Source organism: Haliotis cracherodii, unplaced genomic scaffold (assembly GCF_022045235.1).
Source record: "Haliotis cracherodii isolate W230 unplaced genomic scaffold, xgHalCrac1.p SCAF_3, whole genome shotgun sequence".
Classification (NCBI taxonomy): domain Eukaryota; kingdom Metazoa; phylum Mollusca; class Gastropoda; order Lepetellida; family Haliotidae; genus Haliotis; species Haliotis cracherodii.
In genome coordinates, this window is record NW_027266286.1 from 45,152,610 (window position 1) to 45,166,212 (window position 13,603).

The 13,603-nt window shown below is 38.2% G+C and overlaps 1 protein-coding gene across 6 annotated transcripts in view; it reads right to left on the reverse strand.

Annotated features, from left to right (window-relative positions):
* The window catches only part of LOC139473707 (ADP-ribosylation factor GTPase-activating protein 2-like), a 47,230-nt gene that overhangs the window by 29,755 nt on the left and 3,872 nt on the right, over positions 1-13,603 (reverse strand). For 5 of the 6 annotated variants that reach the window (XR_011653964.1, XM_071256426.1, XM_071256424.1 and 2 more), the window contains exons 3-5: positions 9,726-9,857; positions 8,548-8,583; positions 185-356 (exon numbers count right to left, since the gene is read on the reverse strand). Coding sequence is in view for 5 of the 6 variants with exons in the window: in XM_071256426.1 (XP_071112527.1) it covers positions 185-356; positions 8,548-8,583; positions 9,726-9,857 (340 nt within the window). In the remaining variant the exon portion in view is untranslated. The remainder of the gene's footprint in view (positions 1-184; positions 357-8,547; positions 8,584-9,725; positions 9,858-13,603) is intronic. The other variant, XM_071256427.1, reaches the window with a different exon arrangement.

Below are 13,603 nucleotides of genomic sequence, written 5' to 3' on the forward strand. Positions count from 1 at the left end.
ATTTGACCTAAATACTTATTTACATGCTAATCAATGTTCAAGGTATACATGGTATATATGCTATCAAACTTAAGTATGGGGTTACTATTTAATAATCGATTGATTATGTGATTCATCATGTTCCTATTTGAATTTTGACATAAAAAACTATCAGTGTACCAATATCTGTAACAGATGTCAATACCTTTGCTGTTGAGTGCGCCATTCTTGATGGGCTGGGGCTCGGAGTACAGTCTAGCTCCCTCAGTGATGGGGCTGGGCTGGTTGGCCCTAGAGTCAAACTCTGTATGCTCCCGGAAAAAGTCCACTTCCTTGGTGTCTGGTGATGGTTCAGCATGACCTCCATCGATGTGAAGCTGCAGACAGAGATAACCACTCATTGATAACTAACACTGATTTGCACACTAAAGTCCACATATTACCAATAAATGTCCTCCTGTGAAGTTTCTGAATAACCATTATTGTTTTAGACGTCTCTACAGTGACTAGTAATGTATTTCCATGCATAATAAAACAGTCAGAAACTTGAAGACATAACATGTACACATGTCTTTAGCTCAGGGCTCACATTCCAACCATTCATGATGATTATTCAATGATTATTTCCTCATTCAAAAGTTATGGAATATAGGCACGCAATGACATACATAAAACATCAACTACAGCACAGATGGGACACATGTTATGATATATATAATTCACATCATATCGCATGTCTATGAATGGCATGAAATTGTCCCAGTGTCACATTGTTGAAGCAGACAAACTTGTCCAGCACACGTTTTCAAGGGGAAACTATCGAAAGTCAGTCAGGAGATGCCTTTTTTATATTTCTAATATTTAAGAATTGTACATCATTTTACATTGAAACAACATCATTATAACTGACTGACTCAGTAGACAATTTGAAAAGATGTACAGTTCCCTCCCAGGATGTGTATTGATCTAGACAAAAGTCCACGTCATCTCGTGGACCAGGGCAACTTCACACATGTTGGCTATCCCTGTAAGTCATCATATATCCTAATCATCATATGATCTGAAATCATAATTCATGTAAACTTCCCTGGCATCACTACGAGACTGAACATGCTGATTATGAATGCTACACCAAGTTCACCATGTCTATATATAGATACTACTAAGTTTTCCAATAAACATGATAAATGAGGCAATCATAAAAAAACAAACACATCTGTTTCAGGCAATGTCTGTTATACTGTCATATGTAATTAGGTAGGAAGAGGTTATGTTTTTATCATCAAATGAGTATGCGCAGACAGACATGAGGATTTAAGGGCAATTTCATGAAAGTAATGGAACTGCCATGCTGCTTTAAGCAACCAAGCTAAAGCATCATACATAATTCATCATCATGATCATATGATGAACTTCCAAAAAATATTTAGCATTTATCAACCATGGTAACCATCCTTTGAAATTAAGCATATAAATCAATGTAGTGTTCAAAACTAAGGGTGTTCTTTAGTCCCTGAGGTCTGCGTCTATATATTTGAATCAAGGGATCCCATAAATCTTTAACCTTTAACATTAGGGGAGTGACAAGGACCCCTTGACTTTCAAATTAATTTCACTGCAGAAGATCCTTGTCATGACATCAATGTTAAGCGTTAAAGAGTCCCTAGATTTAAATACTTTAGCATGTACAACAGCAAACTCTAGGGACCCCAGTTTCCCCATAATTTCGAACACTGGTACATAGTAAGCCGTATACATGATATATCAAACATGCAAAATTAACTAGGCAACAAACTGACAGGTTTTACCACAATTCAAATAGGAAACATGGGATTAATGCAATGTCATTGAAGTGCTTTTGAAAGACGTCAAAACCTTTAGCAACAGAATCTTGATAAAACAAGGAAAATGCATGTTATTTCACATAAAAAACAGACATCCACATGGTGAACATGCAAAAGTCTTGTTTTTTTTACCATCAACAATGTTTTAGGATATATTTTGTGTCACACCAAATGACAACTTGAATAATAATAAAGAATCACCATGCTTGCTAAATGTTCCTAAATATAATGAATAGGACAATAACAGAGGATATACTACAACTGCAAGCAAAGCAGTCCCCTCGACTTCACTGTTTCAGCTTTACTACCATTTTGAATTTCAATTTGGGGTAATCATGGTAATGGACCATTTCTTCTTAAAATAAACTTTGAAAATGACAATTTGTCATATTGTGAGTGAGAGAGTTTGGTTTTAACGCCGCTATGAACAGTATTCTAGTTAAATCACAGTGTGTCAGCTTGATGTGGGATGTGGCCTAAAGTGATGCTTGCCTTAGATGTTTACAAGTTTGGTGAAACCCACAAGCACCAACATGTCTTATTTTGAACAAGAGACTGAATAGTCAGCAGTGTCACATCCTTCCCATGTTCACAGGGATGGAAATTAACAAAGATAATAGTGAATAGTGATAACAGATACCTTTAACATTACCAATACTGGTACAGGCTAGCGGGATAGTGCTAAATTTAGATCCCTGCTAACCAAAACAGTTATTCTGCATAAAAATGATGTAACTTATACATGATTGGCTGAGATCAATAAAGTGAGAAATCTAACAGACTGATGTGCTCTGAGTCTCCCGTTACATCATGAGGACATCTACAACAGCTGGTAATACATCTTTGTCGCAGCTAACGCACGTGTCAACAACGCTTAAATTTTCCTCCATAATCTACCTCCAAATAAATTAAACAGTTCTATTCAGAGGATTTAATAGAAGAAAAATATTTCACTCTGATGCATTTGCTCTGCATTGTGTTGTTATCTAAATGGCTGATTTACACAATTTACCTACTGAAAATTCTTTCAACGCCAGCATAGCAAGCCTAAATCTACCTCTATAATTATAGAAAGCCTACACACGGGTGACCTGTGAAGATCCAGGGTAGAATAGGTCTTCAGCAACCCATGCTTGCCGTAAATGGCGACGGATATGATCTGGATCATTTTCACAAATTAGCCAAAAGCAGCAGTGAAACAGGTGTATAGTATGTCTGTTATCATCTAGCCAGCAATATCATTGATGGATATGGTCATCTTTCAAATACCAATCACGCACATTCTATCAATCTAGTGACAATTCTATCAATATCCAGCTGAACACACTTTCACATGACTAAATACAAGTTCAGATGAGAATTCAAAACATGTAAACGTTAAAATGTATACAAAAAAAAGTTTAAAGATTTTATTGATCTCAAGTCAGTGTCAACCTCAAAACCTAATCGAAAATAATAGTTAAAAAACGTTTGACACACTGTCCAGTGATTTATCTTGGGTTCCAAACAAAGAAACCTTGGGAGGCAAACAGGAAAAACTGTTTTTATCATTAAAAGTTCAGAGGCACTGTGACATGTTTAACATGTATTTTAATGATGCTGTCAAAACCATTACGTCAAACTAAGCATTAGAACCTCATCCTCTCTGTTGGTCCTGTTATCAGTGAAAGACATAACATTAATTCCAAATACATGAACTACTGTATTCGACGTAATAAGCGCCCAGGGCGCTCTCAAAATTAGAATTAGGAGGCTCTTATTAGAATATTATTTTGGTGGAAAAAAACAGAGTTGAAAGATAAATTTCATGGTCTATGCTGACAGCCTGAAATGTTTATATATGACATATATATTTTTCCAGAATTTAATTGCCTATAATTAAGGGTGAATATAACACACGAGTGCGTATTATACGCAAATAAAAAAGTCTGGTGTACATTGATCAATCCGAAGGGGTGCTAATTTGGATTGTTCACTAGCCAATATATTAGCAAAAATCGCCATGAGCGCTTATTAGAGCGGGGTGCTTATTACGTCGAATACGGTAGATCAACATCAATTGGAAAACTTTATATCCATTGTTGGAATTTGTAATGACACTGATATTTGCAGAAGAACTGGGGCCTCTGAACGGAAGTCCTTGGTATATTAACAACATGTATTTAAAGGCAACTTTACAAACAGTGATAATAAGAGTGCAGCTTGCTTGCACTGTCAGCTGGTGAGTGATCGAGTGTGTGTTAATTTATGCTGAATGATGCTCAGCTGGTGGTTTATGCCATGCCAGGGCTCGACTAACATAAAACATGCAAAAGTCCACTTGCATCAAGAGCATGTAAGCATTTTATCAAATTTGTGTCTGACTAACCCTTACTGGCCCACACAACATTGATCTTTGAACATAGTGCTTCTTAGCTATATTTTCCATACAATATCCCTAAATCCTTGTCTTATGTGTAATTTGTCATCCTTTCTTGGGTTTGATGTCACTTCAATAATATTTGAACTTTTTACAGCAATGTCATTAATTTATGTGACACTGACAGAAGACCAGCTGATGTTTCATCCATGGCACAGCCTGTTTTGTCTGGTGCAACCAGGTTTTCATGTCAACATGCTTTTGGTGCAAGTTAAATCCAGTTGTTAAATCGAGCCCCGCATGCTACATAGCTGACCAGCTGACACAGTCAAGTTAATTGACAAATCAACATGGCATAGAATGCTATACAATGTGCCTGTCGTAGTGCCCACACATCAGTGTTTACGTTTCAAGAAAATAATTAACAATAAATCCAAACCTTATAGTGAAACAACACAAGTCTGGATTGTAGAGATACCCGTGACATATGCCAAATCAAGTTTCTCTACTGATGAAACTTGGGTGTGGGGAATGTCACCATGAATATATAGGGTGAGGTGAAATGGGGTTTAACGTCACGTCCAAGATTATTGCACTCATATAGCGACGTGCATGTACGTGTGTGTGTTTGTGTGGCTGCTTGTACTAGTCCGGACTGATGCCAATTTATAGTGCTAGCTCACTGAGATACCTTGCAGCAGTTCAACATGAATACCCCACTCAGACACAGTATACTGACTCCGAGCCGACCAGTCCTTGTTTTAGCCCCTTAATGCCAACACCAGACAGGGTAACAACAAGTACCATCTTTTAACGTCTTTTGGTATGACGCGGTCGGTGATCGAACCCCGGACCTGCCGCTCTCCGGGCGGACGTTCTACCACTAGACCACGGAGGCGGTTCATGAATATATAAGCAGAAATAGTCTGGAAGCTGGGTACACTAACAGGGTCCGAACGAACAAAACTCCCCAGGATACTTTTTTTCAAATTTATCAAGAAACATGAATACATAAAACGGAATTCAATATTGGACTAATTTCACCCAACATATACATTGCCATGAGGTTTATACCATGTTTACTAATCTGGATCAGTTAATGAATCATCTCATCTACATCATGTGCAGATGTAGACCTACATGTATACAGGCAAGGCACAGTACAGTAAGCACAGCGTGACATGGTGTAGAAGTTAATCTGCAGGAACATCAATGCAGTGAGCTTGCAGCAAGATATCCTTCAGTATACCAGTATCTGATTATGTGCACACACAATACCAAAACAATCAACACTAAATAAAGCACTTAGAATTGTAACACATAGATAATTAAGGCATGATACAGGACACATACTCAGCCAAACAATAAAGAGAGTAAACTGACAAATGCAGGAACTGAGAGTGTTGCAATGAAACAATGAAGTATTTGCTTTCATTGAGTATCACCATAATCCACAGAGAGAAGGAAGAAGGTGTCAGTCACATGGGGTTTTCAAGATTGAAAGGGCACTTGGGGAAGACTAACATCAGGGGACAATTTCACAGACTTGCTCATAGTGGAGAGTGAGTGAGTGAGTGAGTAGGGTTTTTAGCAATATTCCAGCAATATCACAGCGGGGGACACCAGAAATGGGCTTCACACATTGTGCCCATGTCGGGAATCGAACCCGGGTCTTTGGCATGACGAGCGAACGCTTTAACCAGTAGGCTACCCGACTGCCCCTCATAGTGGAGAGTTTCAACAGAAATATCAGCCTTTTTCACAAATCTTAGTCAAATCTTTCAACGTCAGACATTTCTTCATGTTCTGTTTCACTAAACCATTTGCAAACATCAAAACGTAAGTAAAGAATTTGTACATTCCTGTTGGTTTTCCTCATCATGTTAATCATCATTCCTGGTCCTTGCCAAACAAATCCAAAACCCAAGTATTATGGTCAAGCAGGGCTTTGCACAAAATATACTGAAAAAAACTCCTTTACCTCCCCAAAGATTGGGTATGTTAGTCGTGTTAATATGAAAAACCCTTTGCTAATATGTAAATCAACACTTTACATTACTTCTTTACCCCCCCCAAAGATTGGATATGTTAGTCATGTTAATATGAAAAACCCATTGCCTAATTTGTAAAATCCACACTTTAAATAACTATTTTTTGTGTGCTAAAACTGCGAAAATTATGAATGAATATTCCACGAGTGTACAGAGAAACATGAAAGCTGCCATTGCACAGTCCAGTGATTGTATACAAGGGGCCCTGGGGCTGGTTAATGTTTACTGCTATAGCATAAGCATCTTGGACTGTCTAAATCTGTAACTCTTAATCACATAGAGTCATGTCAAGCACCCCTCGACTGGCATGCCTTATTTCAAGCACTGCAGTGTTGTCCAAATATTAAGTTAACATGATAAAGCCAAAACAAATCCAATCCTTTCTACCAACAGTAGGTAGCCTGGATCTCAAGATGAATTTCCTTCGATGACTTTGTTCTAAATATAAATAATTAGGTTAAATTCCTGACCTGTCAACCCATTTACATCATGGGCATGATACAGGATAGTGAAATACTTCGGCCTCATCAGTGATTCAATAAGTTCAAGCTTGATTAGCCTGCAAAGCTAAATATGTCATTTTTATAGGGCCATATTGGTAATTTTTGACTGCCATTTTCCTTCCAAGGTGCTTTGAGATCTATATGCTCATTTTAGAAGATAAACCCAGTAAGGGTGAAACAGTACACTTGCCGATCTGATGCTCCTTCGACACAATACACGATACATTCAGACGTAGATCATGATTCACGAAGATACAAACTATATGTTTTCGGGCACAGTAAGGAGAGGATTCTCTTCATCAGCAATAAGAGACAGTCATGTTAATGACTATATTTCTCAAATAAACTTAGAAACTATTCAATTTCACTTTGTATCATGAACTCCAGTATTATTTCATCCCTAAAACCCAGTACTTCCAATTGAAGTGACTATTTAAGGGTCATTAGGACCATCACCTGGGAAAACAATGGGCCTCACTTATTACATATATATGACCAGGACAGGCCTCGACAAATCCCCTCGTCTGCTCGTATTAACAAGTAGCAGCATGTGCAGGGCAAGAAAGAAGTGAACCAACACCAATCCTACTGGGCAATTTCGTATCGTTCATCGCTAACAATTTTCATCACAAAATACAAGATAATTTTGAAACTAAAATAAGTTTCCATCTCTTGTACTTTCTCAGTAATTATAACGAAATACATGTCGCTCATATTATGAAATGATGGCATACTAGGCAACTGTCTGTTAAAGAAATAAACAAAAAGTGAGGAGCTTGGAACAAGCTTTTAAAGGGAGGTAACTTTTTATTATTTGGGTTGTAATCGACAACACTGACAGTCAAATGTCAATGCAAATGTGAATTAATTAAGTTAAGGATATGGCTGACTAAAATGTCATTGGACAATGTTGGAAAGTAGGAAACATGGTCAATGCTGCGAACATGAAAGATTTATGAATAAACTCAGCTCTGTCAGCACAATACTCAAAACCAATGAATATAAATGGGGTTTTTTTTCCTTCTTAAAGTTCAAACACAGAAAATGGTAATAACTGAGAACATAAAACCTCATAAATTTCAAACGTGCAAGTGAAAATATTGCACAAGTACAAAATAATATCTGCTTGCCCAGCAGGACAAGTTTGGTTAAAGAAATCTTTCGAGCCCTGCAGAGGCCCATGTTACTCAAACTGGAGTGTACTTTCGTATTTGTTTTTTCAGGAATGGAATTCCCAGGCCCCCTTGGAAGTTGAAGCACTGTGGATGTTTAGTTCAGTTTCTATCAGAATGGTTAGTATACCTCTAATGTTCTCAAATTACTGAGACTAAATCTAATAATCTGGAAGAAAAAGCTAAATTATTTGTCTTGTGTGTGCAAAACTCCGCACTGGTACTAAAGTATATCATAAGCCCTCGGGATACATGGTACCGAATATGCATAAATTTATAAATATTCCTCTTTCAAAACTTTGAGAGTAATTTTAAGCATTGGTTAGTGAGCTTAACTTATTTCCCCTAAGTGAAAACTTCAAACCAGTAAAATGAACATCCAAGATAGTTTCAAATTGGTGAATTGAAAACAACCAAAAAGGAAAAGAAAATAATTTTACACAATCTTCAATAAGTGTCATCAAGACATTTCATCCGCACGTTGGAAATTTGAAAAATTATCAAACTTTACCAAATAAAAATACTGTAATACAATAAAATAAATTGTTTATAACATGTAAGCACATTTTGAAAGAGAAACATTAGCAAGTGAGTTTGTAACCAAGAAGGGGTAAGATCAACAAAATTGAACTTAATGACCTTCTTGCTAGAGTCTCCTTTTTCTTCCAGGTGCAGCTGTGAGGAATAAAGATAACACATGTGACATTAGCTCCTCCCACCAACTTCACACTGCCAGAATCGTCTGGCACGTCTTACCCAACATGCAACATCAGACAGTTCATGAACAGGATTCAATATACAAACTATAATGTTCAGCCTTAGAAATTGGCACTAGTCCTATAGTCATTGCCAAACTGCCCAATAGCAAAGCCATCATGAGGACTAGTAGAAATCTGCCCTTTTGAAGGTTTTTGCTACAGGTTATCATTATAAGGACTAGTGGACTAAAACTGTTAGTTTCTGAAGCTGCATAATTGGGATCATCTTCTTCATCATCATCATCATCATCATCATCAAGTTGTGGTGTATTTGATCTCATTCACCCATATCTTACACTTATATGTCATTTTCCAGTTATTTGTTTCTTTCTGTGACTTTTTGAAGCTGTAGTGACAATGAAGATAAGTCTACTTGTGGATCTAAACTTCTTTTGTTCTTTTCAACACTATGTCTCTGTATAGAACCTAGTAACGTCAAGCAAGTCGTAAAGGTAATAGTATCTGTACCATTACACAGAGTGAGTATCTTAGTTACATCCCGGCACATCAGCTTGATGTGGGAGGAGAGACCAAACTGAGGCATGTGTTAAATGAGAACCACTTTGCAGGGATGGAGATTAACCACGAACGTCCACTAGTCTGACAAGTGATAACACATATAGCAATACTCCTCAAAATGTTTGAAGTTCTACTAGCCCTTAAGAAACGTTTTACATTACAAAACTGGTCCCGGTTAGAGACTAAAGCCAATTTCCATCCCTACTTTGGTGAAACCCATGAGCAAGGGTATGGTGCTGACAAACCAAGATACATAATTGTGTCAAATCTGGGACTCAAACCCACATTCATACATTTCTGGAACACCAAAAGGACAAGTTTATACATCCCTGACAACCAATGATCATCAGAACTTTCTTTTAATTTCAGAGATACTGATACTCTCATCCGCAACTAATTTTAAAATCAATACATGAAAACATGGTGACAACATGTAAACAGTGTCACTTTTAAATCAGATTTGAGGAAAAAGTAAATCTGTGTTTACAGACAGACAGCATCTCTGAGTGGTTTGCCTAGAAGACATTGTATTTTCCTCACCTTAGTGCCGTGCAACCTGCATGCATGCTGGGAGAGTCCGAGTAGCTTCTCCTTGTACATCATCGCAGCACGACTGTTATACTTCTTCTGTGCATCATTTGTGTCACAACCATGTTGGCGGAAGTACGAGATCTGAAACAGGTAGTGCAAGCTAGTTATTTACAGCGCACTGAGAACAAGGAGTGAGTGACTATTGCTTTACGCCACTAGCAACATTCCAGCAATATCACGACAGGGGACACAGGAAAATGGCTTTATACATTGTACCCATGTGGGGAATCGAACACGGGTCTTTGGTATGGTGAGCAAAGACTTTAACCACTAGCCTACCCCACAGCCCCCACTGAGAACAGAGTGAGACAACAAGTGGATGATAGCAAGAGCAAAGACATGTGCTTTCAGAGCGAGCTGAAACTATCAGTCAGGTGTCACACGATCAACCATCCAATCCTATTTAAGGGTTTTATTACAGGTCACTGAAGAGCTGTCATGGTCCACTGATAACTAAGAAACTGAAAAAGTGAATATTTCCACTAACTTTGAGGTGAGGTGAAGTGAAGTGAAATTGGGTTTAAACGTCACGTCCAAGATTATTGCACTTATGTAGTGACATGCATGCACGTGTGTGTGTGGCTGCTTGTACTAGTCTGGACTGATGCCGATTTATAGTGCTAGCTCACTGAGATACCATGCTGCAGTTTAACATGAATACCCCACCCAGACACAGTATATTGACTCTGAGCCGACCAGTCCTTGTTTTAGCCCCTTAATGCCGAGCGCCCGACAGGGTAACAACAAGTACCATCTTTTCACGTCTTTTGGTATGACGCGGCTGGGGATCGAACCCCAGACCTTCCGCTCTCCGGGCAGATCCTCTACCACTAGACCATGGAGGCGGTCCATGAATATATAAGCAGAAATAGTCTGGAAGCTGGGTCCACTAACAGGGTCCGAACGAACAAAAAAAATATGTAAAAATCCTTTTGCAATCCAATATAGCACACAGTTACTTCCCTTTACATGAGCACTGCTTTACTGGGCATCTTATGTTATGGTCATGGCAGCAATAGGAGTTGGTATGCTTGTTTATGTAGGGAGGCCCTTTCCCCGGCTGATGGTACACAACTGTTTATTTGGTCACATACTAGTTTGAACAAGCCAAAAAAAACAGGCCCGCACTATATTTTCAAAGTCATTGCCTGAGAACCGATTCTTTTATCCTTTTAAAGCCCCATCTGCGGTAGTAACTACCGCACTCTAGTGGGCGGAGCTTATACAAGTGATCTGACAGGTCAATATGACGTCATCATAAACACATAGATTTCATTGGTTAATGCGTAAACGGGTGACGTCATGTAAACACCCACCCACGTGGGCCGTTTGACAACAAGGACGTAAGTTTTAATGGTAATATAAATATCTAACAAACGATTACAAGACTTCAACAAACGCGTTCATCTTTGGTTTCAAAACCTACCTGCCATGTCGTCTTCACATCTTCATAAAATGATACCGTGTGAATGTCCACGATTTATCCAACACACAAATTATAGTTCTAGATTTCTAGACTAGAACGAAATATGTTTGTCGTAATGCATATGAGCAGTGTAAATGAACAAGAAACATAATATGTGTTGGGGCACCAATCGTTATCCTGTGGTGTACGGTATATCTGCAGTTTATAAATAGCATTTCTCACAATATATACGGCAATCGGTGATTTCAACAATGTTTTTCTTCGTTGTGTTCGTCTTGCCTCATCTGGATGACAACGATCGTGTAAAAAAACCTGGTCAAAAATATTTTCAATTGATCAAAGTAGTTTCTTGTCGTTTTTTCATTGCCCAGTAGCAATGTATTTTGACAAAGTCTCACTTGTCCGATGAAGCTCTTCGTGCCGAAGTAACTCGATCCGTGAAACTTGGCGGGTCCGAGTGACCCAGATCCCTTTTGATTGGCATGCCAAGTGTCATTTGCATACGGCCATCTATATTGTTTGTATGTGTTTCTCCCCTCAAGCCTCAACTAATCAGAGAGCGGGCGGACGAAATAAAATATATGACTTATCAAAAAATGTCTTTCAATAATTGTGTAAGTAATTTTATGACATTTTAAAAAAACACTTGATACTAGAATCAAGTCTATGAATTAATTTATGATGTAGATCGATTCGCTTTGCTTCGGAAACGAATTTTTAATAAACAACGGAACAAAGATAAAGTTGACCTGGTTTTATGACGGTGCAGTTGTAGATGTAGAAGTATTTCTTTTATTAGATCGATGGGCAATTTTCCACTGCCGCAGCAAAATTGAGACACGAAGACATTATATTATTTCACGTCGGAATGGAGATAAAAATATTCAAATACGGACAGCCTCACAGACTTCGAAACGATGTTCAGATAAATATTTGTTCACATTAGTTCTGTCATGTGCGTGAAAATGGGTTTCATCATTACTTTCATCAAGCTTACATTCAGGTCGCTTGCTACTTTGGCAGTCGTGTTATGTCTCGAAGCTCAAAGCAACAATGTTTCTCTCAGATACATTTTTCTCTCCATTCATGACGAATATCTGGGCAGTTGAATTCAACAATGTAATACACACGGCCTCATTCACGGCGTCATCGCAAAGATTTCTTCCAAATACCCACCATGTGATCAGGGTTACGACCTTGGGATAAATTAATAAATCATTTTGCATTTTTAGAAAATATTATTTTTTTCGTGAATATTATAATTAAAAAATATCCCCTAGATGGTACTTTTTCATTGCACTGGGTATTTCTTTTATTACTTTCTAAAACTTTTTATTTTCGCATTTCTGACCACGCGATCTCCTAGCAACCACGCCCCATGAGCGCATCGAGTTGCTGCTTACAACTGTGAAGATCTTTGCAATTTCGCTTGTCTTCAATATGAGCAACAGAAGATTTTCATGTGAAGCCTACTTTGACGAAGAATTGTTCGAGATAATCAGGGAGCCTTATGTCATTTCGATTATGACATTGGTGACTGTATCGTGGAGAAAGTTCCAATTCAAGTTGACATCATTCCGATTCACAACTCGAATCGACAAGATGGCGCCTCTCTTCCCGCCCTTGCAAGGGCAACAGAAACTTTGATAAATTCAGTGACGATTCTTGGGATTAGTGAATCAGTGTCACAGCTAGATTTCATAGTGGAACCAGATGAAGCCGAATATGTATGTTCGCCCTTCTTTTGTCAACCATGCGCGACACGGCACAGGCAATCGCAGTTAAGGAATGGTGCGGCCACCATGTTGCAGAAATTCGTCGATTCGAGCACATTGCTTCTGGACGAAGTGTTTGGAGAGATCGTAGATACTTGGACTTGAAGAAACGGAATTAGATCAGAGACCATATAATATTATATGGTCTCTGAGCAGATGAAGGATTGGTGTGGACAAAACGGGAAAGGGATCCCAGATTGTATTTTAAAACTTGTGCGCTAAGTGTATCCAAATACCCCGAACAAAAATACATGGGACAAGTGTGGATCTAATGATCAAACTCAGTTTTGTGTGTGAAAATTCTGTGAAAGTGAAGGAAGTTCATAATTAAAGTTGTCTTGGAATATGTGTATTGGAGTTTTCGTTTATCGTAAGTACAATATTATCTGGATACGCCTTCTATAGGTCAAATCATGAAATATATTTCGTTGCTCATTTACCAGTTGCTAATGTGCATTGTTATTTTGATACACGTGACATATTCATCTATTGTAGTCAAGCTGAGGAATATTGGCGTAACTTCTGGTGCTTCAAGTTAGGCCCCTTCCTAAACATTAGTTGAAAAATCTGTAATAATTTACGTTTTATGAATATAAACTGATTATTGTGTGGCATAAACCTAACTG